Raw genomic sequence first — 27,755 nt, forward strand, 5'->3', positions numbered from 1 at the left:
AAAATGGCCGTAATTATTCAGGGGTGGATAGCCAACAGTTACTGAAAAACATGTGGCAGTTTTAGACAATCACATTGCCCAAGCACTTAATTCCAAAACAGCTGTATCTTTGCTAAATGAAGAAACTACACAATTTAGAAAAGTAGTTTTACAAAATAGAACGGCTTCACTGCATTTGCAGCCAAAAAGGGAAAGTGATCATTTGGAAAAATAATGCCCATGCCTTAGACCACACAAAATCGGGAAAGTGAGGTCCTTTGGCCATGCTGCCATACTGGCTGTGAATCTTAAGCCTAAAGGGAACAGGAGTCACCCAAAATGACTTTGGTGACTTTAATTAATGTGCAGTGCTGCGTATATATTCCAGATCACTTGCACAATGTTTCACAAGTTTTGAATCATAAGCAAGAGCATATACATAATACTACTGATCAATTATCAGTAGACCCTTTGTCTAAATGGTCTAGTTTCCTTTCTTGGGCATGACAGTATCTCTTTGGGGGTTGTCTCTGTGTAGGGGAATCCTGGTGGTCTGTTGTCCCTTAGAGTGTTTTTGTGGAATATGGATGCAATGTCTGTCCTATAGTCAACATAGCTACATAGGGGTGGATAGTGGAGACCCAGGGCAGAGGTTCAAGGTCATCAGACTGACTCAGAGGAGGAATGATTGTATGGATGGTATTGTAAACAAGGCCTTAAAACTCCCCTCCCTTGATCACTATTGATAACAGATCCCCAGGGCCCTGTGTCATGAGACCCTGCTGAAATTCTGTTCTCACACCCTATGGAATATCTTTGTCCTACACCCTTAGAAGCTGTGCCTTGCACTCCCCACCCTTTTGCTGAGCATTGACTTGCAGTTTTCTGGATGGCTGCCACCAGGAAAGATCTTTTCCTGTTCGTAAGTCCAATAAAATCCATGCTTACCTCTGTGCTAGCATATTCTTTGGTCTTGGAGCTGCACTGACCTGAGCTCTTCGAGGGCTGGGTTGGAACAGCTCCACAAGAACTTTTCCAAAATGTATTTAACTTCAAAATCCTTTCATGTATCAATTCCTAAAATTAATCCTCTGTGAAACACACTCAACAATACAAGCACAATATGTTACTTACTATACTACAGGATATTTCCCCCCTTCACATTTAGAAAGGAAAAATCTATGATAATAATTGGGTTGGTTTATACTCTTGGTTGAACTATATAAAACTGGTCTTTTTGGTAAAGATGAAGGATTTATTTAAAGATTTAAAAATTGAAAGTAATGTTATTTGACCCACTGGAGAAATCTTGCCCAAATGTCCCTAAGTAACAAATAGAAGATCTATTTTAGAAAGGAAATTGTTTGATCTTATTGGAAATTAAATGTAACAAAATATTTTTAGATGCTGTAAACATAAATCCCTCATCTCTCAGTTGTTTAGAAGTGGAATTAGTAGATGCTTTAGTTGTAGCATTTTTCCATACACTGTTGCCTTTTATAGACACTCACCCTCAAAAGTTGAGAGGACCATTGCTCTTTTATTTCTGATAGATTAGGGACCATTTAAACCACAGCTTCTCTGATGTACATATCCTTTTTCTCTATTTTTTTTTTTAACTCTCCCATGGTGTTTTCCTAATGAAATGCCCTCTCTTTTTCCTTTTTTCCAGACAAGATTTTGAAGTAGCCAACAGTATACACTTCCTGTCCCCAATACCTGACCTCCAACTAATGCCTCAAATTATAGTAATTTGGTTTTATTCCCTTTCAGCTCCATTGAAACTTCTAGTACTAAAGGTCATCAGTGAAATCCATGTCATACTTTCCAATGAATACTTTTCAATTATATCTTACTGTGAATGTCTGCTACATTTGACACTTTGTCAGATTCTTCCTTTTGAAACTTTCCTCCTTTTTTTTTCTAAGACAATATCCGTGTCTTCTAAGACAATGTCACTATCTTAGTTTGCCAAGTCTGCTATGGCAAATACCACAGCCTAGTTGGTCAAAAAATAGGAACTTACTGTCTCCCAGTATGGAGGCAAGAAGCCCAAAATAAAGCTATAGACAGGCTGTGAATTCACCAAATTCTGTTGTATGCTAGTGATAGCTTGCTGGCAATTAAGCTCTGCCTCAGTCACATGGTGATATGTCTTTCTTCACCTCCTGAGGCTTGTACTTCCAATTTCCAAATTACCTTTGCTCATAAGGATGTCAGTCATCTGGGACATTAAAGTCCAGCCTAGGTCAGTTTGGTTTATCTCAATAGGAACTTCAAGATCCTATTCACTTACCATATTGTCTAGTGTATGCAATAACTGTTCAACACAAATTTGAATAATAAATAAATAAAAAATGTTTATAATGACTAAATCTTCATTCTTCTCAATCTGCTCCTTCATTTGAGAACTCAGATCTTAGTAGAAGACATGGCTCTTCACCTCTTCTTCCAAGACATAAACCAGGGAATCACCTTGCAATCTTCTTGCCCCCATCCCACAAGTAATGACAATTTTACTGCCAAAATATTTCCATAATTTTTCCTTTTGTATCCTCCCTACTGCTCCTCTGTCAAGATCTGCCAACATCTCTATGATATCAGTGCAATAGCTCACCCGACTGATGTGCCTGGATCTGTTGACCCCTTCATCATGGTGTCACCATTCTCCAGGTTCAGCCAGAATGAGAAATTTGAAAGTCTAAGTTATGCTTGGATCTTACTTTGCTTAGGAATTTTTAATTGCTCCCAATTTCCATTAGGAAAAAAGGCAAGTCTCTTACCAGGGAATCCATGGGTTTCTGTTTCTGTTGCCTCTAGTCTCACATCCTCCTATTTTCCACCTCACATTGTGTCCTCCAGGAATGCTGGAATCCTTATAGCTCCCAGGACACCTCACTGTTTCTCATCTCTGACAATGGTTTGTGTGAATCTCTGTCTCGATGCCCAGCTTTCTTTGACCTGGCTAATCTATATCCATCCTTTGATAAAGCTCTTATATCCTCTCCTTTGGGAGCTTCTAGGATAGATGATTTTCTAACATAGAGTTTCTAGGATAGATGAATATCTTTTCATCCTGTTCACAATCACACTCCTCACAGTTTTTGTTTATTTGTTTGTTTTTGATTACTTATTCTTTTTATTAATATTAATTGTTTAAAGATCTTACCTTGGCTACATTTCTTGAGAATGTGTTATTCAGATTTATATCTCCAATACCTAGCAAAGTGCCTACCTAATACATGGTACAAATTCAATAATTATGTATAAACTAAACTTAGCCATTGATCCCACCATAGCTTATTTCAGCCAACAATTTTACCTTCAACTTTAATTTTGTTAAGCAATATTTTTACTTTTAGGAGCCCTGGATATCCAATGCTTTCTGGTTAACTTATATATATATATAAGTTAACCAGAATATATATATATATTGCTAAGTGATGTTTTGTGTATGTGTGTGTGCGCTAGTGTATGACAGTATGAGAGAGGAAAAAAGAGAGAAAAAGATTGCATTCTTTCCCTTCTACCTATGTATTTTATCCTTTCAAAATATCTGATTAATAGAGTTTATAGTTATATATTTTTTCTTATTCAGGAACACTATGGTAATTTTTAATATACATTAATATTTATTTATTCTTCATCACGGCAGACCTAAGTTGAATAGAAAAGTCCATTAGAAGTTTCATAAGTTATATGAGCCAAAGATATTTTGATTAATAGGCATGAATGCATACCTTTTCTCTGAATAAGTCATTCACTTACTGTGTCAATTTTTAGCCAACTGGTAAAATACAAAGACATTTCACTGACATATGTGTTCTTCTAGCTAAATATGGTATTATTTATTTTAATTTCATAAGAATGCACAGGCAAGGTCATTTAATATATTGTGGTAGAAGAAAGTAATAGCCTATTTCTCCTCAGTCATGTTTGAGGATTATGAGTCCAGAAATCACTCTTGAAGTGAGACAGTGGATGGGTAATGCTTTACCAGATGCTAACTAGTAAATATGAGGTCTTTGTTACTGGCTAGACAGCAAGCATGCAATACCCTGATGCCTGGGCAATTGACCACTAGGTATGAAGCAAATAAACTCAGAAAATTCAACAAACAGAAGCTCACACATGTGTCTGTTTCAAATTAGGCAAGTTTGTGGCTTGAGAGAAACCTGATGTTTCTATTTTTCCCCTGAAGATAAGGGCAGTAAGTGGTATCTATGAATTCTCAAGCAGCACCTTTGACATGTGAATTCTTATGCAGATCCCGGAGGATCTTGTTCAACTGGAGATTCTGATTCTGCCACTCTGAAAGGGACCTAAGATATTACATTTCCGACCAGCAGTCAAGCATTACTGATGCATTTGTTCTGTGCGCACACTGCAACTAGCAAGGGTAGGAATGGAAACCTTCCATGTTTTTATATTTTCACAGCACTTGAATGCATTTTTGCATATATCACTTGGTTTTCACAATAAACCTGTGAGATTTGCATGGAATTATTGTTTGTAATTCTACATTATAGGCAGAGAAAAGAGCCTCAGAAATGAAGTGACAGCGTAAATCACTGTGTAGTCACTGGCTGAGAGCGCCTTCCTTGTTGGCACCATGCCTTCGCTGGCTTCACATTAAAAACCTGCCTCTGTGTGTACTATATCATGAAGCCAAGATACACATTAAATAGATTTTTTTTTTTTGCAATTATTAACACAATGCTTTCCTTTCCATAAATGTTGACATTTTGTGTATAAGGTGGCTTCTGAGCTACCTTCTGTCTCAGAAGTAAGAGAAGGTTACACAGCTCACAGCCAAGAGATAATATAGGAGCTGGGACAGAAAGTGAGAAGTAAACCCACGCAACAAACAAAAGGATACGGCATAATGTGCGAGGGGAAAACATGGGTAAACATAACGAGTCTGGAGAACTCACGGTGTGCGTCAATGGTTGGAGGACAGCTAGGGAGGTTTGTTGACAAGATTGGAGGCAGGGTGACGAGGAAGACCCTTTTGACCTGGGCCTGAAGCAAAAAGGGGAAAACTCCAAACACCCTGAAGAAGAGTCCTATCTGGTTCACAGTAGAAATTCAGTAGTGTTCATTCAGTTAAATGGAAAACTAACTAAATGACAAATAACAACTTGGGTGTAAGTTGAAATTTTTGATTAATAGAAGCAAATTTAAATGTAAAAAAAAAAAAGAAAGAAATAGAGATCCTATTTAAATGTCTCTGGAGAAGGGTGGAGAGTTTACACAAATGGAAACCATGGGAAGACATACATTGGGGACAGTAAATGTAGTGACAATGAACAAGTGTAAACTAGCCCTGTGCCCCACAGATTTTAAGTGGTTGAAAAAATGCAGCTGAACTGAATCTAATTAAATCTATACTGTCGTAGTCACATCCCCTGGGACAAAAAGTAAATCCTCCTAATTCTGGGGTTATCTGTGACTTTGGAAAGAACTGACTGGCTCAATAAGGACAAAAAAAAAATTAACCAACATGATGTTCAGTCCATGTAGAAAACTATAGCTATGAAATTAATCAATCATGAACAGAAACCAGCAACTCAGCACTTTTGGTGAAGAAAATATTTTTCCCTATTCAAAAGGGATGTTGACTCTAAGGCACGTAAAATTTTCAGTATTAAAAATTATTTCCAAAGACTTTTCAAATTAATCATTGGGCCCATATCCTTCAAGGAAAGAATAACAAGTCCCTCCTATTAAGTCAACAAGCAACTTTGTTACAGACAATGTCAGGGATACTTCAAATATCAAATATCTCATTTTGACAAAAAATAATTTTGTTTATTTCAGCATTTCTATTGATTTGTACCTATAAAATTTCTCACTACTTGTACCAAAATTTTTTGTACCTATGAAAATGTTTGCAATCCTGAAGATACAGTTCAATTGCTGTGCTTTCTTTAAAAACATTTTCATTTATTCCAATTATATCCAAAATAATCCTAAGTATTAGACTTATTTGTACATATATCTCAGCCTTTCAAATGATAAATTCTTTGAATTCAAAAGCTGGGACTATAAACAAATAAAATGAATGAGCAAATGCTACATGTACCTAATAAAGATAGACGGATCATCTAATATAAATTCTGTGCTTTAAAATTTGAAGAAAATTTAAATTTGAAAGTTTAGATAGTCTTCTTTCCACATGGTGACTAATGTGCATCTACTTCAACTCTTTGTGATACATTTTTGCATTCATTTAATAAGAATCTTTTAACATCTGCTATGGAAAAGATACACATTACTCATTGTCATTCACACAAATGCAACAAATGCATGATTTTAGTGCTTATACAAATTTACATATATGGCTATTAACAAATGGTCATATTATAGGTACCTTAGAGGAAAAAAAGAAATATAAAAATATTGTGGAAATAGAAATTAATTTTGGATAAATAATTGCAAAAGGTTTTATGGTAAAGTTGGAATTTAAATTGACCCTTGAAGAACGAAAAGGAAGCAATCTGAATGAAAGCATAGTATATAAAAGAAACTTGGCAAGTTCAAGAAAAGGCAGATGGTTTCCCTAGCTAAATACAGACTTCTCAATGGGGTATGGTTGTGTTTGAGAAAGGAAAAGTAGTGAGCGTACCGTGCAGATCACACTAGAAAATGTGGACTGCATTCTGCAGCAATGTGGACCCATCATGATTTTTGCAGTGGTCTGAAATTATAATATTTCTTTGGAATATATAACTGGCATAGGTTTGGGGTGGATATTTGAAGAGTAGATGGGAGCAAGGTGAGCAGTGAGTTGGTTTGGGTATTTATCCAGGCAAGAGATGATGAAAACCAGATAACAAACATGGTCCCTACTTGGATGCCAGGCTCTGAAGGAAGAGGAGAATCTGTACATGACTCATAAGTTTGTCAGTGTGTCTGAATGATGAGTCATGAGTTGACATTTTTGAGATAAGGAACAAAAGGAAAAACAATGGAAGAAATTTTGAACGAAGTAAGGTGTAGGCAGAATAACTATGCCAAGTTGCTGATTTGGCAATTAGAAATGGAGTTAGAGAACTTTGAAAAAGTTGTTTATGAATATTAATTTTTATGATAAATTAGAAAAAAATGCATCACTGTTGTTTATAATTGATGCATGCCTTTTTTGTTTTTAATTATATTACCAGGTATAATTAATGCCTATTTCTTCTCAAAAAGAACACTTAGTTATCCTCCAACTACATAATGAAATGCGTGTCTTATTTGCCATCATTTTCCTTGAGGGAGGGGGCAGGAATTTAGTGGCTAACAATATGTTTTGCAAAAAATGAACAAGCATTATGAAGTTACTCCAGTATTTTAAACCTTAGTCATCTTTTGTATCTGTTTTATTTTTTAACAGTTGTGGTTAAATGGTTGTTTTTGCCAAAGAAAAGAGGTTTTTAATTTGTTTTGAGAATTAAGAGGTGGCAAGCATCATGAAATATTGTGTAGGGGTCACCATAATATCAGGCAAAAAAGCAGCCCTTGGATTTGGGCACAAATATCTCAACAGCTCACTTTGGCAGGACTGGTCTTAAGAGAAAAGTTCACTCAGCAATATTGCCCATTCACCTTCCACTTAATTCCTCCTTTCATTGTTCCCTCAAAGCTCAGGGGGTGTTTTTTCTTCCTCTTAATTAATCTAATTCCCTTCACCTGTATTGTGTAGCCCAACACTTCTTATATTGGGGCTAGTTCTCTTCTACCAGTATCTTCCTCTGTGAATATCTTGTTTTCCCATCTCCAGAATACTCTACTTTACCTTGAATATGAAAACAACAAAAAATATTTAACTGATTTTACCCCCTCTGGAATATACATTTTTTTTTCCACGGGCAGGCACCGGGAATCGAACCCGGTGGGATATACCTTTTGTCTTTGCCTACCTTTTAACATCAAACTCCTGAAAAAATGCTTTTATGGGGCCCCATTTGTTATTGATACTCTCCCTTCTTAAACCTTGTAAATTGGCTTCTGCTTCTCCCATTCTACTAAAAATGCTCTCCAAAAGGTCACAAATGAAGGATTTTCATCAGATAGAACAGCTTTTTTCTCAGTCATCATTTCCCTTGACCTTTCTGTGGCATTCATTCTGCTGACGTCTCACTTCTTAAAACTGTCCCTGCTTAATGATGCCGATATACTGTATTTTCTGATCCAGCAATGCTTTTTACTTTTCTTTACCAGTCCTTTTAGTTTTCCACAAAGTTGCCCCAGTTCCCTATTCTTCTCTCTCCATGCACAGTTTTTCATGAAGAAATCATTGTCTTGAATCCCACTCCTTTGGCTTCCATTATCACTTCTAAACTCATTAATACAATCGAGTCTGAAGATTAAAAAAGAAATAATCCAATTCCCAAGAATCTATAAGATACTGTTATGTAGCTGTCCCATCAGCATCCACCCTACCTGGATTATTTTTGCAACTTCTATATCTAATCGCCTTCCCCAGCCTCTCATGTTTAATAGCGTGGAGGTATCACCATTTATCCTTTTGCTCTGAAACAGCTTGAAAATGACAAAAGCAGTTATGCTACAGTACAGAGAGAATGTGATTTTGTTTTTAAAGCATAAGAATTCATATGCCTGAAAGAATATATGCCAACATGTGATTAGTATTTTTCAAAAATTGCAGAATTGTGTGGTTTTTAAAAATTTAAACACCCAATAATTTCACATTGAACATTGGTTATGGCTGTAAGTTTGAAATTAAACAAAATTAATTATTTTTTAAAATTATATCTAATTAATCGATTGATTGATTAAATATAATTAATTAAATATAATATCATGAGGTCATTGCTTTCTCTCCATACCTATTTTTCCCATATTTATTACAATAATACCTATGAAAGCAATATATTATCCCTTGCTTGTAAGTGTTGTATCACCAAGCACAATTCTGGACATATGATGTGAGCAAAATTTATGTTTTTAATAAAGTGTTGATTGATTATATTTTATAATATAATCATAATTATAATAAAATATTTCAATAATGCTGATTTCTCTTTCCTCATAGCAAGTTAAAAATAAACATCATGAAAAATGGGCATAAATATTTAATGTTAACTAACCATAGGAAATTTGCATTGCATATATTACCTTTTCCATCATATGCCAACAGTAAAATAAAGCATAAAATACAGTGTTCTGCTTATGAGAAGGGGTGACCCAATGCACATTCTATCTTATTAGCAAGCTTTTCCAGTAGGTGTGCTAACAGTAATGGAGTATTTTCTGTAAGCAGCTTTTCCTTTCCTGTAGATGGATCTAAAGTTCAGTTCTAAATGTCAATTTATCATTTTATATCTGTTATGCATTTTCTTTCTCACAGTTGAAAATCACTCATTTTACATTGATCTTCCAGAGGATGCCAGTTTCAGATTATATAAATTCACATAAATGATTGTGTTTATTACATAAAAGTAAAAAATTCTAACCAATTCCTTTCTATATGTTGGTATTACTTTCAAGAGACGTCACATTAATAATTCTGCTTAATATGTGATGTACATAGAAAGATGAAAAAACAATTACTTAAATATCGGTTAAAGTTACAAAAATGAGTATAAGCAAATATTTGAATTATCAATAACATGAGTGTCTGCATGTATGCAGTATCACTTTCCCAGTACGGAGAGCTACAGATGTAGATGCAAACATCTTTTGCATTTTTAGATATAGACATATAAATCTCTTTATATAGACATAAAATACTTGCAGCAGTGTGAGTCCTGGAAAGATTGTAATTAATTGGAATTTTCCTCAGGATTTACAATCTCCTTTCTCTTCACTTCCTCCTACTCTGTGATGTTACTCTCCTAATTTCAACACCTGCCCTAAAAGCGCCCAGTGGTCCTCTGACTTCTTCCCTTGCAAAACCTGTTTTCAGAAACTCTACTTTAAAGTAGTCCATTTGACAAATTAATGGCCAATGAGGCAATAGGCTAGCTCTCCAAGGAATATTTGGATAGTTAGTTAGTGGTGAAGAAAAAGGGTTGAATCTGGCCGGTTGAACCATAAGAAAATACTGTTTTGTACATCAAAAATGGGTGAATATAAGTGAATTCACATGAATCAACCAACACTCAGGGTAAATTTTAAACATTTGTCACCATCTGACTGGAGCCTCTGAAATTCAAGTGGCCCATTTAGAGTTTTACAGTGTTGGGTTGCTCGGTAGACAGATAAGGTTTAGCATGTGCTAATGGGACCAGCACTTTGGTGAACCTATCTAGAATCTGCTCTCAGGAAAGAAACTGTTTTAATTTTATCATACACTTAAGTTTATTGTTTATTAAATTGGAAATGTATGGAGAGGGTGAACAAGTATTATTCCATTTATATGAACAGCCTACAGAGTCTTACCTGTTTTGCATTTCTTTTCATCTTTTTTAATTTCAGGTTCTGCAGTAAAGCACATACATAGACACACAAAGAAGCAAAGAGGAAAAAATTAAAAATAATCAGTACTATTAACTAAACTGATAGGGAGTTTAATAGATTTTTCTCATCTATTCTCATTTTCACTTGTAGTTACGTACTTTCATAAATATATTAGTAGAACATGTATTCTTGGCAAATTATTAAGTAACAAGACATATATACTTTGATTTTAGAATCCAGTTGCTTAAATATGGTTCATACTAATCAAGGAATTTGGTATCTGTTCTTTAATAAAAGTTGGCCTCTTATGATTCATAAGAGTTTGCTACATACTTCAAATACAGAAATTAATTAAAACTTCCCAGAAAGAGCATGATAATATTTCTTAATTTTACTAATTTAAACAATTTTCTGTTTTTGACTACCATACGTTGAATTCATGGAGCTCCACCTGGTGGTAAATTTAATAATTTCAACCTGATATAATTATATTGTTAGTGTTCCCATTATGATTAATTTTATGAACCAAATTAAATTGGCTTAAATTCAGTACAATAACCTTATTTAAATAAGTGTCTTTTATTGTATAAAATAAAGCTCTCATTGTCTAGAAATACATGTCCTAGAACAATGGCTTTTGCCCAGAAATTTTGCTTTTCAACTTAATATCAGCAAAGGAAAATACAAAGTTTTATAAAATATCTAAGTTATATTCATGGCACCATCCTAATCGCTAAAATAGTTGACTATATTTTCATGTTCCCCAGTTTTCCCTCTTATTTAATTCATTTGCCTAAGCTTTATTGTTTTCTCCTCTTGGCATAAAGTCTGGTTTTAATTATGGAAAGCTTTTATTATATTTCAGATTTTTCACCTTCCAAATGGCACAGAAGTTGAACTCATCACTGGGATCTCTATTGAGTATAGAGGACATATTAGAGGATGTGCTAAGCAGCTTTATTTGGGTTTTTACCTAATTTTGTTTTCTGTGTTCCAATTTTTATTTTTTCTTAATAAAAGGAAACTCATTTGCTTCACTTCAGGATTTTATATACTAGAGAGTTACATAACCACTCACAGCCTACTGACGATAACACTTGAATGGGCACCCTATAAAATCTGGTTTCCACATTATTCTTGTACTGCAGCACTCCCTGGCATAAATTCCTCCCTTAGTTGGCACATTCTCTTAACTGGATAATAAATTTCTGATTTGAGTGTTTTCTTGTGCCTTCATAAGCATTATGCAAAACTTTGCTATTCAATTTTCTAGATCGTTTAGGTTCTGTGAGGTCAAGAACTGTCTTAACTGCTCAAAGTCCTCAGCATTTGGTCCAACATCTGACACATGGAATGTGATTAATAAATGCTATCGAATGAATGGGTGAGTGAGTGAATGGTGGGTATGGATGGACCAAACGCCTCATCTTAAGCATCTGTATTACTAGAAGAAATTATGATCCATCTTGTATTTCAAGAGCTAAAGATTAAAAATTCAATGTCACATAGCTTTTGCATTTATATTTTATCTTATAGATTTTTCTTCAATTAAGCAGTGTGTTTAGTCCTAACACACTAAATTTGGCCTTTAGTAATTCTTTCAGTTCTTGGGTTGTCTGCTAATGTAGACTTTGTCTCAGCTAGTTTAGACTAAAGCTAAATCTTATGTCTGTAATAAAGCAATTCTCCCTTGTTCTGTGAATTTGAGTTTTTGGCTTCATTGAAAAAGAAAAAAAAAGCACTTCCTTTTTGAATGTGATAATTCTTGCCTTGTTACAGCTATTCTAAAGGCAGAGGGTTAGCTTGAACTTAGTAAAACTATAATAAAAAGAGCGTTTCCAGAGTAATATAATGGATGAACTTCTGGCCAACTGTAGACTTTCATTATTCCATTATTCTGTGAAGTAGGTTCTGTTTTTATTTCCATTTTGCAGACGAGGCAATTGAGGCAGTTAAGTAATCTACAGAAGCTCATCCCGCTGGAAAGGGACTGACTAAGGGCTCAAGCCCAGCCTCACAGCATGTCCCTTCACCAAGGGACCTGTCTGAAGGCCTGCATCAAATGACCCCCTTCTCAGTTTCTGAAGTCTGAGAAGGCTGTTTTAAACATTTCAGCTCTTCAGAAGCCAATTTCAGAAGCTAAAAGTCAAAGCTTTTTAGGCTGGGCTGTATTGGCATCATCTCAGAAAGTAGAGGTGTCTATTGAAGGAGCCTCTTTTCCCACCCTGCCATGTTTCTCAGCCCTGCCAATCATATTGTCAATGTGAAATGAAACCTTCTTAGCCTCCATGTTTGTTCAAAAGGTTTTTTGGAAAAAAAATTGTGACTATTTTATCAGCTCTGAGTACAATACAGCTAGAACCAACTTCTGCCTTGCGTATGGACTCTTCTAAGTGTCTCACAAACATGCTCCATCTAAAGGCTGGCCATGAGCCCTCTTATTACGGTAGAACTACCGGCTCTTAATGCTATGAAAAGCAGCACCAACAAGATGACTTCACAGTTACCAGTTTGAGTGTGAAGAGTAGGCTTTTGGGCCAGATAAAGTGGCTTTCAAAGCAAGCTCATTCCCTACGTTTTGCAACCTTAGGCATTATAACCTCAAGACTCCATTTTGTCATCCATAAAATGGAGAAAATTGTGCAAAATTAACATGGGAATTATAAGTGACTTATGTAAAGAGTTTAGCTATTTTAAAATTATGGCTATAAACCTAAATTGCATATTTTGCAAGGTAATTTTCTTTCTGTTCTTGCTGAATTGGGACTCCATCCTTGAATATGCAAAACAGGGATTGATTAGTGAGAACTTAACAGATTTTCAAGGTGAGCAGCTGTTATATTAGGCTACTCGGTCATAAAGAACTCATTCTATAGATGGCATTCCTTTGGAAGGTTAAGTATTTAATTTTTGACTCATAAAAAGATGCAGTTCCAAACTTGGACCTGTTCCTGGCCATTAAATTTACTCAAAAGGCTACATGAGAACACTTGGAGAACTTAGGACAGTGGTTAGTGGTAAAGATTGGGATTTGGAAACCAAAGAGAGGAAATGGGAACTTTTATTTTTCACTCTATAGCCCTTCTTTACTGTTAAAATATGTTTTTTTCTTAACCAGTGTCATATAGCACCTGTATAATAATAAAATATTGCCCATAAACATTTGCAGCTGGAGCCCTTCATTTTGGTCTCCAAATATAAGCATTGAAGGAAAATGGAATCAAGAAATTCCCTAGCTGAATTGTTGAGGCAGACGGCTTGCCATTTCATATGCAGCACTGACTTTTCCAGGCTGTTGATTTCATTTCTGAAATGTAAATTGCTGATGAGCCTGGTGAGGGGAGCTTCATTAATGATTTTTCAATGTCATCAACACTGTTCTCAAATAAACTCAGAGAAGGGCAGGCATGTAGACGAGCTGTTTAGGACTTTCTGCCTTGTCTTTGCAAAGAGAAAAAATAGAAATGTACTGAACCTATGAATTCCAAGAATCTGCATTCTCTTCAGAATGGCCTCCCATAACTGCTATTTTAAGTACTTTGCAAGGTAGAAGCTGAAAAGCATTTACTTTTGTTTTCCTGCCTTATTTGGTCGTCATTATCATACTTGCTCTCCAGCACATTGGCCTTTTATATATAATAAATGATTGCAATAATTGTCATCATTATTCTTTATATTTTATATTTCTACATGCTAGTCACTCAGCTATGTATCAAATGCATTATGCATTATCTATATTTTATTTATATAATATTAAATATTCATTTGCTTATGAGCTACCTAACCTCCATTAGTACATAAACTTCATGAGTCCTGGCACTTCATTTTCTCCATGGAATGATAGTGCCCAGATCAGTGCTTGGCACAGAATAGGGTGCAATAAAAACTTGTTGAACAGAGGAATAAATTTTCTCTTTTAATCCTCACAACACTTCTATGAAGTAATATTTTTAGATTCACTTTACAGATAACAAAATGGAGGCAAAATAATTTAAGTGCACACTCTCTAGAAATGGCAAACCTAAGGCATGAACTCTGACTTTTTCCAGCTCCAGAGTCTTAAACATTCCTAAATACACCACTATATGTACTGCTGCTACAGAGAGAAGCTTTCATGTATTTCATACTAAAAACCATATCGCAACTCACCTTCCACATCTTATAGGTAAGTTAAATTACTTTGGTTATGTTGCTTAGACAAACAGAGCCTCTACAATTGAGCAGATACAAGGTAGCCCTGAGTTTTTTATTTTTTTCAAGCCGGTCATTGAATCATGAATCATATTGTTTCCTAAATTAGCCACTTACATTAAGTAAATAGACTGAACAACTGCTGGAAAATTGATAGCCATCTCACATACTTCTGGAGTAGTATTCAATATTTAATAACTTGAGAGACTTTATGATAAAAAGCAGGTCATGAAATTATTTTTGTAGAATGCAACATGGCACAGTAGCAGTGTTATCCCTAGTGGATCCCATATCCGTTTTGGGGTGAGGGAGTCTGGAAAGTGTCATGGCTAAGAACTCCTGCCAGGCTGGAGTCCCAAATCCACCTCATGGGAGCCATATGACACAAGCCAATCACTTTCAGTGCTTCAATTTTCACATAATAAAAAAAGGGTAGCTGTGAAAATTTAACTCAACATTATATATGAAACGATTATGGCAGTGACAAATACAAAGCAAACATGTCCTACACGTTTGTCATTTTATTGATATTTTAAATATATATATGTATATATATATATATATTTTGGGGGGCATTGTAGGCTTTCCTTTATTAATAAAGCAACTTACAGTCTTTTTCTATATACAAAACATTCTAACATCCATGTCACATTTAATCTTCACAGTGTCTATGAATTAGAATTATTTCCATTTTACACATGAAAATACTGTGATCAAGGGACAAAGAATGCCCAAATACTAGACAACCAACAGCAAGGCACCAGAGATAACACTATAACCAGCATCTTCCTTTAAATCAGATGCTTTTTGTACAACCTTATCACAGTCTATTTAAGTTATTCAAATTAGTTTTATCACAGAATGTCAGAATTGCAGGGGAGCTTAAAGATCCAAGTGTAACCCTCATTTAACATGTGTTGCAAATGGACCTTGGTTTGCCTCAGCTAGTATATAAGGTACACATATTTTAATTAAAACAATGAGAGTTATACTTAAAAGTAACATTCATGAATTTATTTGAGAATGTCCTTTATATCATTCAAGTATTCATTTGATCATAAACTACTACTGCTACACAAATGCATACTGACACACGCAAGTTTATGCATGGTCCTAATTACATTATTTTAAAAAATAAATGCAATGAGAAACAGACACACGTCCCCATTCTGATTTCTGTGTGAGGCCTTAATGGATGGATTCTTTCACTCCAAGCAGCTTGGCTCCAAGATTTGGCATTGGGGAGAAACCTCAGTGAACTCATATTTTCCTCGAATATTTCCTTAGAGGAATAGTTTTGCAAAAGCTCAGTCTACCTGGTAACATTTGATTTCATCTGCTTACTTTGTGGTCCAGTTAAATAAAATTGCAAGAGAGATAAGCACTGAACTGTGCCTTTGAATACAGTTTGATGAAAACTTCCTCACTTCATGGACACCCAAAAGGTGAAGCTGGCTTGAGTTTGGATGAGGTCGCACACAGTGAGCCAAAACATTATGCCCCCTTCTCTCTAACTTGTCATTGGCACACTTATCTGTGTGATAATACATCTGTGTCTATAAACCTTTACTGAAATATTCTACTGATTGATGAATTCAATATTTTCCATGCCTTCTCCTATTTAACCATGTCAATAAGTTTTGAAACTGCATGCAGTCTTTATGCCACCACTGTTCCTGTTTGTGTGTCAAAGTCAATGCCATCTTCGTTTATGAGTTGAGAGATTGCTCAAATGCACAGTAAAGGGAAAGATAGCAGCATCGTCAAGAGATTACTCAATTAAATCAAAATAAAGCAGTTGCAGAGATAATTTTGCATTGCTGCAGGAGAAATACAAATAAGCAGACAAAAAAAAAAAAAGAAAACCAGCTGAACAAAAAGTCCCTTATTGAGATTTGGTTCTTTTATTTTTTTAATTAAATTATCTCTAAGTTTCCCTTATCTCACCTTATGAAATGGGAATAATTACAATCATCTCATGTGTTTGTGGTTAAGATTATATTGATTAATAAGTATTTCTTCAGCAGCTAGTATGCTAGCATCAAATAATAGATATTCATTAATTGGATAGATATTTCTGCATGCTTTGTCTATGGCAGCATTAGAGACCTTTTCTCTATCCTCTCTCCCAGTTCTCCTTTCCACTGAATTGAGAGATATTTGAGGAAAGGGATTTTATCTTGCTCATCTTTGGAGCCTCAGTGTTCAGAATATGCCCAGAGCATCATATCAGCATTCAAAAATTGTTACTGATATTAAACTAATTTAAATGTTATTGTAAAATGTCAGGAAAATCAAATTTGTAGGCTTCATTTTTAGATTGTTTAGTACAAACGATGAAGTGGATTCCCTGTCCCAGGAACTAAAACCTTACAAAGGTGGAATAGCGCATCAGAACTGACCCACCAGACATTGAACACATCTGCACATCATCTCAGACTGTTGTATTTAATTTGTGCCAGTCAGTTAAAGATATACAGAAAGGCTAAGTGAATTTACCTAGTTTATGGCTGGTTATTTCAAAGCTGAAGCTAGTGTCTCAAGCTAATGAGCACAGTAATCTTTCAATAACACCTGTGCACACACTCACACAAACACACATCACAACACACTCGCACACACCAACCTCTCCCTCTACCATCTCTTATACCCATTAGGTCAATAAGAAAAGCAAATTATGTTTTAAAAGCTTCTGTGAGTATAGACTGAAAATGATGACTCTGGTTCCTAATACAAATGTTTATTGTACGACTCAAATGTATTACACAAAAATCCTGATTCTGCAAACCCTCCTTGCAAGATTCCCATAGGAGTTTCATGCCCACAAAAAGGAAAGTTTGCTGAGTGGACACTAAATACACAAAATGAGCAGAGGGCATTCTCTCTTTATAGCACAGAATAAATGCGTACAGTTTTCTTGCCTCATTCTGCCATCATTTCATTTTCATGATCCTTCATCTTTTCTATATGCTAAATGTACTGCATTTCGGATAGTGTCACTCTGCCTTTATCTCCTCTTAATGTTATGCCTACTTATGTGTGCCTCATTATTCTTTCTTTCCCTAAAGCTCCCTAACCTGAAGATTGCACATTTAAATAAGTGAGAAATAATTGTAGGCGGAATCATATATTGTAGGTCAGAGAAAGAATAGTCGGTGAGAACAATGCCCTGTGATGGTATTTGAACATGGTAGGATAGCTGGGTGGAAATATTTCAGGTAATGAACCAGTTGACTTTGAGCCAATAGGCTCAAAGAACTGTGTAAAAATTACTTGCAAGGTAAAAATGAAAACATTCTTTGATTTTCCCATATAAAGATTTGTACCCTTTGGTTATACTCTTATTTGCATATGATACTAAGTAGCTAATCCAACATATAATCCTTGGATCATCATTTAATATTTTTGCAGCAATTTCTTCATTGCTAACATGACAGTCATAATGTTTTCTCCTTAAAATATCTCAAAACAGAATTAAATATGTAAACAAATAACTAAATAAGAATCAGGGCATACAAACATAAAACAATTACACAATATTAAAATACCAATGATACTTATTAAATCAAGATGTTCTAGATCAAAAATTAGATTTTTAAAGCAATAATATAGCAAGTCCTAATGTTTCTTAGAGGGTGACTTGCCTTAAGCAAAGATGATATGTGCTAATTGAAATATTATTTCCAAAAAAATTTAAATTCAGTATGATTGAATCAAATATATAGTTTAACTGCGTTTGCTTACTAGACTTATCAGTTACAAAAGAAGAGCAATTTCCTAAAATGTCAATTTAAACAGAATTTTTATTTTAATCATTGGAAATGAGGATATTTATGGTCACTGTAGATGTATCAGGTGCAGGAGCTTTTCTTGAGTTTAAACTGACACATTTACATATTCTGAAAGGTACTGCTTGGGATAAATATTTGAGACCAACTATTTTTGATTTTCTCTCATAAAAGTAGACCGAATAACATAAAGTCTTTCAACCACTTATTGACCTTGTAATGCTTGTATGTGGATAAATTAGTAATTAAATAGTGATTATAGAACCAAACATTGGGACCTTCACAATGAGACTCCAAACCCAGTGACATATGGAAATTCATAAAACAGCAACCACTAGCCACTAAAAAGCAAGAAAGATAGATTACTAGCATTGTGCCCTGAGTTTCCTGGTTGCATTCATGCTAAGAATGCTCTAGGTTTTTCAAGTATCAGTCCTAAAAACTTTACTCACTCTTGAATCGTTCCATAGTTAAATGCATCTGCTCATGCTCACATCTTTAAATTCACATAGGCCCATGTAATTAAATTTCCAAATCAAATTTATAAATGATAAATCCAAATGAAATTTCTGCCCAAATAGCCAACTTCCAATTTTATATTTCTACTTGAATATCCTAAAGGTTACTCAACTCAACATGTCGCAAACCATGATCTTCTATTGCAGGCTGTCCTCTCCTAGTGCCCCATCTCAGCGAGGTCAGCCACCATGTTTAGTAACCTTAGACAGAATATTTGTCCAATATTCATCTTCTATCCATTTCTCTTGCAGCTATTCCAACTCAAGTTACCATAATCACTCACCTGGATGCTATACGTAGCATCCTAACTGGTATCTGCACACCGTTTTGCTCTTCTCCAATCCATTGCTATACGATATGGTTATTATAGAATGCAAGTCCCACTCCACATATTCAAACCTGTATAAAAACCTTTACCCTCCAGCTGAATACCAAAATCCTTAAACTGGTCTGCAGCAGAAATGGACAAACCTTCTCTGTAAAGTGCCTGACAGTTAGGTTTTGCAGGCTATCCAGATTCTACTTCTGCCATTGTGATGCACCAACTACTGCAGACATTATGTGCATGAATAAGCATGACTGTGTTCTAATAAAATGGGCATTGAAATTCAATTACATAAATATTTTATGTGTCTCAAAATAGTATTCTTCTTTCGATTTTTTCAAGTCATTTAAAAATGTATAAGCCATTTTGATCTTACTAGGTGGATTTGGCCCACAAGTGACAGTTTTTTTACTCCTAGTCTACAAGGTATGGCACTTCCCCAGCACTTTCTGTACCCCTGAAACAGTGCTCTTTTTCAGAAAGAATCTGCAAGTGTTGAACCATGCTACTCTCTCCATGTTGCTCCCTCCCAGCCCCACTTCCCCAGTTTCTCTGAGGGTTCTCATTGCTACTTATTCAAGAACTCAGATCAGATGTAGCAACTTGGGAAGGCATTTCTTGATTGCCCAGGCTCAGTCACATCCTTTTCTTCATACACTCCTAGTACTTGTGCCTTTCTGTCTGTGCATTTCTCTCCGTTTTATAGGTATTTGTTTAATTGTATGATTTCTTCCCAAATATTCATCAGTTTCTGTTAGCCTTCTATGAGAGCTGAAAACCAATTTTTATGTTTCCATTGTATTTCCTGAGTACTATCACAAAAAAAAAAAAAGAAATATTCTTGAGTTGTAAAGAAAGCTATAAAATGTGTTTGATGGTGCTCTGAGAAGACCAAGGAGTCTCTACTTTGACCAAGACGCTCACTTGTTCTGAAGATGCAGTGTGCCTTCACTGCCTGGGATGGCTGAGAGTGGCGGCCGCTTTGCTCAGCGCATGCTACGACACACTTTTCCCTTCCCTTCCTCTACCGCAGAGGCAGATTAGTGAAATAAGGGAATTCCCAGACTCTCTGGTGTCGCAGTGACGGCCGGTAAGATGTGGGTAGAAGCCTCTGGGTCCTTCCTTCAAAAAGGCTGGGAAGAGAAGGTTTTGGGTCTCTGCCTTGTCCCGTCTAGAACAGAGACCAGGCACCAGGAGGTTGGGAGGTCACCTGCCATCAACAGGACTAAAGTCATAAGCCAAGGATAGCGGAGCCGGAAAGGAGTCCCCTGTCAGCTGAAGCGAACTGTCGGTTAAAATCACTCTCAGCAGATTTTCTAGTTCCCAAAGAGGAGCACACATACATCAGGTTCACCTATATGACTAAAAATTAATTTTACAAAAGAAAGTCGAATATAGTGGCAGAGTTTTACTAACGAGAAACCTGGCCTCATTACCTCCTATAATGACATTGCTTGTGACTTAGATACAATAGCTAAAGACAGCAACTTAAGACATCCTCATACTGTAAACTTGTTTTTGCATGCTAATTAGTTGACTATACTTTGCTCATCTACATACCAGTAAACACTATACATTATCTCATTAGTACACATTATTCTTTCTTTCAAAAGAATCATGTGCCCTAAGATACATGTCCTATTTTGTTCACTTTTACATCCCAATGTATCTCCTTTCAAATATGAGAGGCACAATTTTTGGTTTTAGTCCTTTTTTTCTCCTATATTGTTAGAGAACCGTGCACAAAATTCTTAATTAATTCACCTCTCTGGATTCTAATTTTTATTTATATATCTCTGTAAGCTATTTTTGCAATTGTGGGGCTATGTCTTTAGAATTTGGAGCACTAAGCACAACATTTTGCAAAATGAACATAGAAACCAAAAGCTTGCCAAAAACATAATAAGGATTCAACAAATTGTTTTCAGGAATATTTAGAAGGGCCATTAGTTGAGGAAAAGCACAAGGGAAAAGTGCAGATAAAAAAAAACTTTTCTGAAAGAGTCCTGGTATTTTATTCTATTCTAAGAAGTGATAACTGTGTATCAGTAAAAAAATACATGTTCAAAGTCTTATTTTGGAGGTTGTCCTGGGACCATTTCCTTAAATTTACTGTTTTTTTTTTTTTTTTTGCAATATTACTTTGCAACAGCTACTGACAAAGCTTGCTAAAACAATAATAATGATATTCACTGCAATAACCGTGAATATCACAAATATAGACTTTGAAAATTCATCAAGATCTTGTTTCTATAGTGATCATCTCTATGATTAAATGAAAGTGTTGCAGAATAAAATTATTTTCAGATTTATCTTTTTCTTTTTTTTTACTTTTACATCTATTTATCAAAATGGCCTTGATATTTGTTAAAGAAAATCTGCTCAGGTGAATGTGAATATGAGTCTTTGGACAGTTTAAGCTTTCTAAATCCTATAACTGCAACTTATTTATTATACTATGTCATTAGGTTTTAATTTGTATATTTGAGTTCATTTAATATGATCTATACACTTCTCCCAGTAGAGAATGATTAGAGAAATGAGAGCAAATGCGTGGACTCAACTTAATTTTATAGGCCCAAATCTAGAACTAAGTAGCTGAATCACTTGATTTATGACATCTGAACAATTTTTATTACTCGAAAATATTTTGCTTTTTCACATGAAATTCAATGACTGATACTGATGTATGGATGTCACATGAAGTTCCTCTCTAAATGTTTCATAGCAAAAGTCACTGAAGGCTGTATCTTTCCATGTAAGATTAAGGATTAATAACTCAGAATAAAAATAAGCATAAAGCTAAAGAAAATCAGTGTTTTCAGCTGTTCTTTTGATGGTAGTTTAAATGATGTGTTGGAAGCTTAAGTGAAAGAGATGGATATAGATTCTAAAACTTTCTGACTGTGCCTGATAAAACCAAGGTGGTGTTTGCTGTTTCATTCTTATGTTTAGATCGAACATATGTAATAAGCCTTACCTGGACACAAAATCAGAGTACAAAAAGATTGATGGGGAATAGGAAATTAATCACAGATGTCTGCTGACTACATATGTTATTTGGACTAGCCTTTTCTAAAAGGCTAATCCAGATTTGACACAATTGTTATACATTAGTTCCTTCACTAAGCTGTGCATGAACAAAATAGTTTGCAGTCCACCAAAAATAAATCTGTACAAGATCTCTCATTATTTGGTCGCTTACAAGCTTCCATAGATAAAGCATTAGTATGCCTTCCCGAGAATGTGCCTTATTTTAAGAAAGAGTCTTAAATGCCAGGGAGAATATTTTGTGACAAGTATGATATTTGGAAATACGGACAATCACTTTGCACCTGACGATAAAGGACAAGAGGAGAATCTGGTTCTGCAAGGGTTGGAGAAGAATCAGAAAGCTAAAAACCCAGAAGGACTAGTGAGCTTGTAGAGAAAAAAAGAGCACATTTTAATTGTTCACTTATTCCACAAGCACTTAATTAGTCTATATTTTCATTTAAAATAACCAAGACAAAAGTCATTTTGTTTGTAAGTCTTTTTAGTTTTGTTGTCTCACTTAAAGTGGGAACAGTATTGCCTGCACTATCTACTACATAAGGGCACAAGGATCAAAAGTAATTGAAATAAAGAGTAATTAGCAATGATAATGTGAATTATTATTGTCACTACCAGCAGTATTATTCAGTTATTAAAATTACAGAGCAAATTCTTTATTGGTATAAACTTGAGGGGTTTTTTTTAAAGGCAAGAGTGCTGCAGGCGCTTTTTTTTGGCATGCTGTATGGGGGGGTCACGTTTCATTATTTTCCATGTGAGTATTCTGTTATTGCAGCCCCATTTGTTGAATTTTTGTTTGTTTGTTTTTTGGGGAAGAGCATGGACTGGGAATCGAACCTGGGTCTCCCACAGAGAGTTACCCCTGTACCCCACCGTGTGCACTTCTTTACATTTATTCATATTGACGATGGTTCCTAATTTATTGAAGTAATTTTGAATTACAGCACTACCTTCTAAAATAGTATCAAGCCCATGATACTGAATTCTAACTGCAATCATTTTTCCTCTAAAGAATATGCGAAATTATCTTGCATACAACCTCTTAATAATAATATTAAGTATAATATAGCATAACATAATAATTTAATATTAATATTAATGTCCTGTTTAAAAATTTTTAAAAATACAACATCCTTCGAATAAATCCCAGCTATTGTTTCTCTCTTGTCCATTTGATTTGAACTATATGATGAAAAGAAATTACCTTGGTCAGATGTTAATTTAACAAAGCAATGCCCATTATGTAAAATCACCCGTACTTTTACCAATTATAAATTTATTGGGTTATTCAATTTGCCATTTTGTAAATAAATATAAATTTACAAACTTGAAATATCGTTGTTTGTGTTACTTTTTATAATCTGTAGATTTTTTAGGTATAATCTGGCTCTTTACTCTTTGTCATCATATGCATAGCAAATGTATTTCCCCATTGTATGGCTTGTATTTCCCACTTGGATTTGTTCTTTCTTTTTATCTTAAAACTCCTACCCTTACCAAATTTAGAAATGTATGTATTTCCCCCTATTTTCCTGAATTGTAGAAGTTGTCTTTGCCATAAATTCTGGAATATGTCTTCATTACTGTGTAAATGTGTAAAAGGAATGTAATATTTATTTTCTACAGGGAGAACTGGAATGGTTTTCCATTTATTTTCCCAATAATAGCAATGATGCAGCTGTCATATAATGTATTTTCCGATACGCAGGGACCTGTTTCGGGGATCACCGTTTTGCTCCCTCAGTGTGTTTTCCTGCGTCAGGGCTAATTGCACAGTGTTGGTTTTTATTTTATTTAATTTTTTATGTTTTTGGAGTCGTGAATTTACGGAACAATCATGCACAAAACAGAGGATTCCCATACACCACGCCATCATCAACACCTTACATTGGTGTGGAACATTTGTTACGATTGAAGATAGCACATTTTTGTAATTGTCCTTTAATTAAAGTCCATGATCTAACTTAGGGTTCCCTGTTTGTGTATGATTTTTAACTGTTATTCTGTTACCAATAACCAATATTTCCCTTTTGAATCATATTCAGATTTATATTTCAATGCTTTTAACTGCATTCACAATCTTGTAATGCCATCACTGAAACACATCACCTAAACATTTTCGTCATTCCAAGTAAGAACCTTCTCTATTTTAAGGCTTGACTCCTCATTCCTTATCCCTACCCTGTTCTGTAGCAACCTGTTTCTAGATTCTGACTTTCTGAATTTGCTTATTCTAATTGTTTCAAACCAGTGAAAACATACAATAGTTGTCCTTTTGTGTCTGATTTATTTAAGTCAACATGATATCTTCACGGTTCATCCATGTTGTCACATGTAACAGAACTTCGTTCTTTTATGACTGAATAATATGCCATTGTATGTATTTACGCATTACATTTATCCAGACATTGGCTGATGGATACTTGGGTTGCTTCCTCCTTTGGCAATTGTGAATAATGCCGCTATGAACATAAGTGCGAAAATAACCTTTTGAGTCCCTGCTTTCAATTCTTTTGGGCATATGCTTATTAGTGGGGTTGTTGGGTCATAGGGCAATTCTATACTTAGCTTTCTGAGGAACTTTCCATCTGTCTTCCACAAGGTCTGCACCATTTCACACTGCCTTCAGCAATGAATGACTTTCCTATTTCTCTGCATCCTCTCCAACACTTAGGTTTGCTTTTTTCTAGCAGCCATTCTAATGGGTGTAAATGATATGCAATTGTTGCTTTGATTTGCATTTCCCTGATGACTAATGATGTTGAACATCTTTTCATGTGCTTTCTAGACATTTGTATATCTTCTTGGGGAAAAGTCTGCTCAAATCTTTAGTCCAATTTTTAATTGGATTGTTTGTCTTTCTGTTGTTAAGATGTAAGTTTTCTTTATATATTCTGGATATTCAACCTTTATCAGATATGAGATGTTTTAATTTGCTAAGCTGCTCAAATCAGATACTATAAAAAGGGTTGGCTTTTAATGATGAGAATTTAATAACTTACAAGCTTGCCGATTTGAGGCCATGACAATGTCCAAATCAAGGCATCGTCAGGATGATGTTTTTTCCTTGAAAACTTGCTGCCAGCATTTCTGGACTCCTCTGTCATATGGCAAAACACATGGAAGCATCTGTTGATGTCTTCCTTCTCTTCTGGGTCTCATTATTTTCAACTTCTTATTTCCTTGGCTTTCTCTTTCTCTCTCTCTCACTCTCCATAGCTCTCTAAATGTGTATATATATATATGTATGCACACACATATAAGCACACATCCCATTTATAAAAGACTCCAGTAAGAGGATTAAGAACCATCCCTGGGCATATTTTATCTGAAGTAACCTAATCAAAAATTCTACTTACAACAGGTTTAAACCCACAGGAATGGATTAGCCTTAAGAACATGATTTTCCAGGATATACAGAGTTCCAAAGCACTACGTGTGGTTTCCAAATATTTTCTCCAATTATTTAGGTTGTCATTTTACTTTCATTATAAATTCCTTTGAGTAAAATTTTTTTTTTTAAATTTTGAGGAGGTCACATTTATCTATTTTTTCTTTTGTTGCTTTGCTTTGGGTGTGAAGTCTAAGAAACCATTGTGTAACACAAAGTCCTGTAGATGCTTTCCTACATTTTCTTCTAAGAGTTTGATAGTTGTAGCATTTATATTTAGGATTTTGATCCACTTGGATTTGATTTTTTTATATGGTGTGATGTAGGGGTCTTTTTTTAAAAAAAAACTTTTTTATTATAAAATATAACATATATACAAAGCAAAGAAAGAAAAGAGCAATAATTTTTTTCATCACATAGTTGTATATTCATCATCATGATCATTTTTGAGAACATTTGCATCAATTCAGAAAAAGAAATAAAAGAAAACAAAAAAAGCATACATACCATACCCCTTACCCCTCCCTTTCATTGATCACTAGCATTTCAATTTATTAAATTTATTTTAACATTTGTTCTCCTTATTATTTATTCTTAATCCATATGTTTTACTCATCTGTCCATTAGTTAGATAAAAGAAGCATCAGACACAAGTTTTTCACAATCACATAGTCACACTGTGAAAGCTACATCATTATACAATCATCTTCAAGACACATGGCTACTGAAACACAGGTCTACATTTTCAGGCAGTTCCCTCCAGACTCTCTGTTAAGCCTTAACTAAAAAGGTGATATCTATTTAATGCATAAGAATAACCTCCAGGATAACCTCTCGACTCTGTTTGGAATCTCTCAGTCATTGACACTTAATTTTGTCTCATTTGTCTCTTCTGCCTTTTGGTTGAGGTTTCCTCAATCCCTTGGTACTGAGTCCCAGCGCATTCTAGGATTTCTGTCCCACATTGCCAGGAAGGTTCACACCCCTGGGAGTCATGTCCCACGTAGAGAGGCGGAGGGCAGTGAGTCTGCTTGTTGTGTTGGCTGAGAGAGAGAGGCCACATCTAAGCAACAAAAGAGGTTCTCTAGGGGGTGACCTTTGGGCCTAATTTTAAGTAGGCTTGACCTATCCTTTGTGGGGTTAAGTTTCATATGAACAAACCCCAAGATTGGGGGCTCAACCTATTGCTTTGGTTGTGCCCACTGCTTGTGAGAATATCAAGAATTCTCCACTTGGGGAAGTTGAATTTTTCCCCTTTCTCATCATTCCCCCAAGGGGACTATGCAAATACTTTTTTATTCACTATTCAAATCCTTCTGGGATTTATCGAGGCATCAGTCTGAACAAACCTATAAAATCTCATGCCCTACTCAAGGTTCCATGTACTTATGATATTCATTTAAGCTATCCACATAAGTTATTTTAGGAAATGCACTAGTCAAAATATAAATTTTGTACCAAATAAACACATTTCTTGCTTTAGTCTCACACATAAGTCAAAGTTTTAAAATATTAATTACCACCTATTTTCAACACCCTGCATTATTGATATTCCTTTGTTCTTCCTCATGCAAAACATTTTTAACTTTGTACATTTAGTCACTGTCATTATACACTCTAGGCATTCCTTTCTTCTTTTGTAATGCAAGCATTTAGAGCTATGACTTTCTCAGCACTGCCTTCACTGAATTCCATAAGTTTTGCCACATGGTATTTTCATCTTCATTTGCTTCAATATATTTCCTAATTTTGCTTCTGACTTCCTCTTTAATCCATCGGTTGTTTAAGAATGTGTTGTTTAATTTTCACATATTAGCATATTTTCCATTTTTCTCTCTCTGTTATTAATTTCTAGCTACATTCTATTATGGTCAGATAATATGCATCATATGAGTGCAATATTTTTTAATTTATTGAGACTTGCTTTGTGACTCAACATATGGTTTATCCTGGAGAATGATCCATGTACACTTGAGAAGAAAGTGTGATCTGTTTTTGTTAGGTGAAGTGTTCTATATATGTCTGTTAGGTCTAGTTGGCTTAGAGTATCATTCAAATCTTGTACTTCATTATTGATCTTAATACTAGTTGTATAGTC

At 35.0% G+C, this 27,755-nt stretch overlaps 1 protein-coding gene across 5 annotated transcripts in view; it reads right to left on the bottom strand.

The window, feature by feature from the left end:
* TRDN (triadin) overlaps nucleotides 1–27,755 on the bottom strand; it is a 435,680-nt gene that overhangs the window by 65,858 nt on the left and 342,067 nt on the right. For all 5 annotated transcript variants that reach the window (XM_077162803.1, XM_077162800.1, XM_077162799.1 and 2 more), the window contains one exon: nucleotides 10,372–10,410. In XM_077162803.1, the coding sequence (XP_077018918.1) occupies nucleotides 10,372–10,410 (39 nt within the window). The remainder of the gene's footprint in view (nucleotides 1–10,371; nucleotides 10,411–27,755) is intronic.

This window comes from Tamandua tetradactyla, chromosome 5, assembly GCF_023851605.1.
Source record: "Tamandua tetradactyla isolate mTamTet1 chromosome 5, mTamTet1.pri, whole genome shotgun sequence".
NCBI classification, from domain to species: Eukaryota; Metazoa; Chordata; class Mammalia; order Pilosa; family Myrmecophagidae; genus Tamandua; species Tamandua tetradactyla.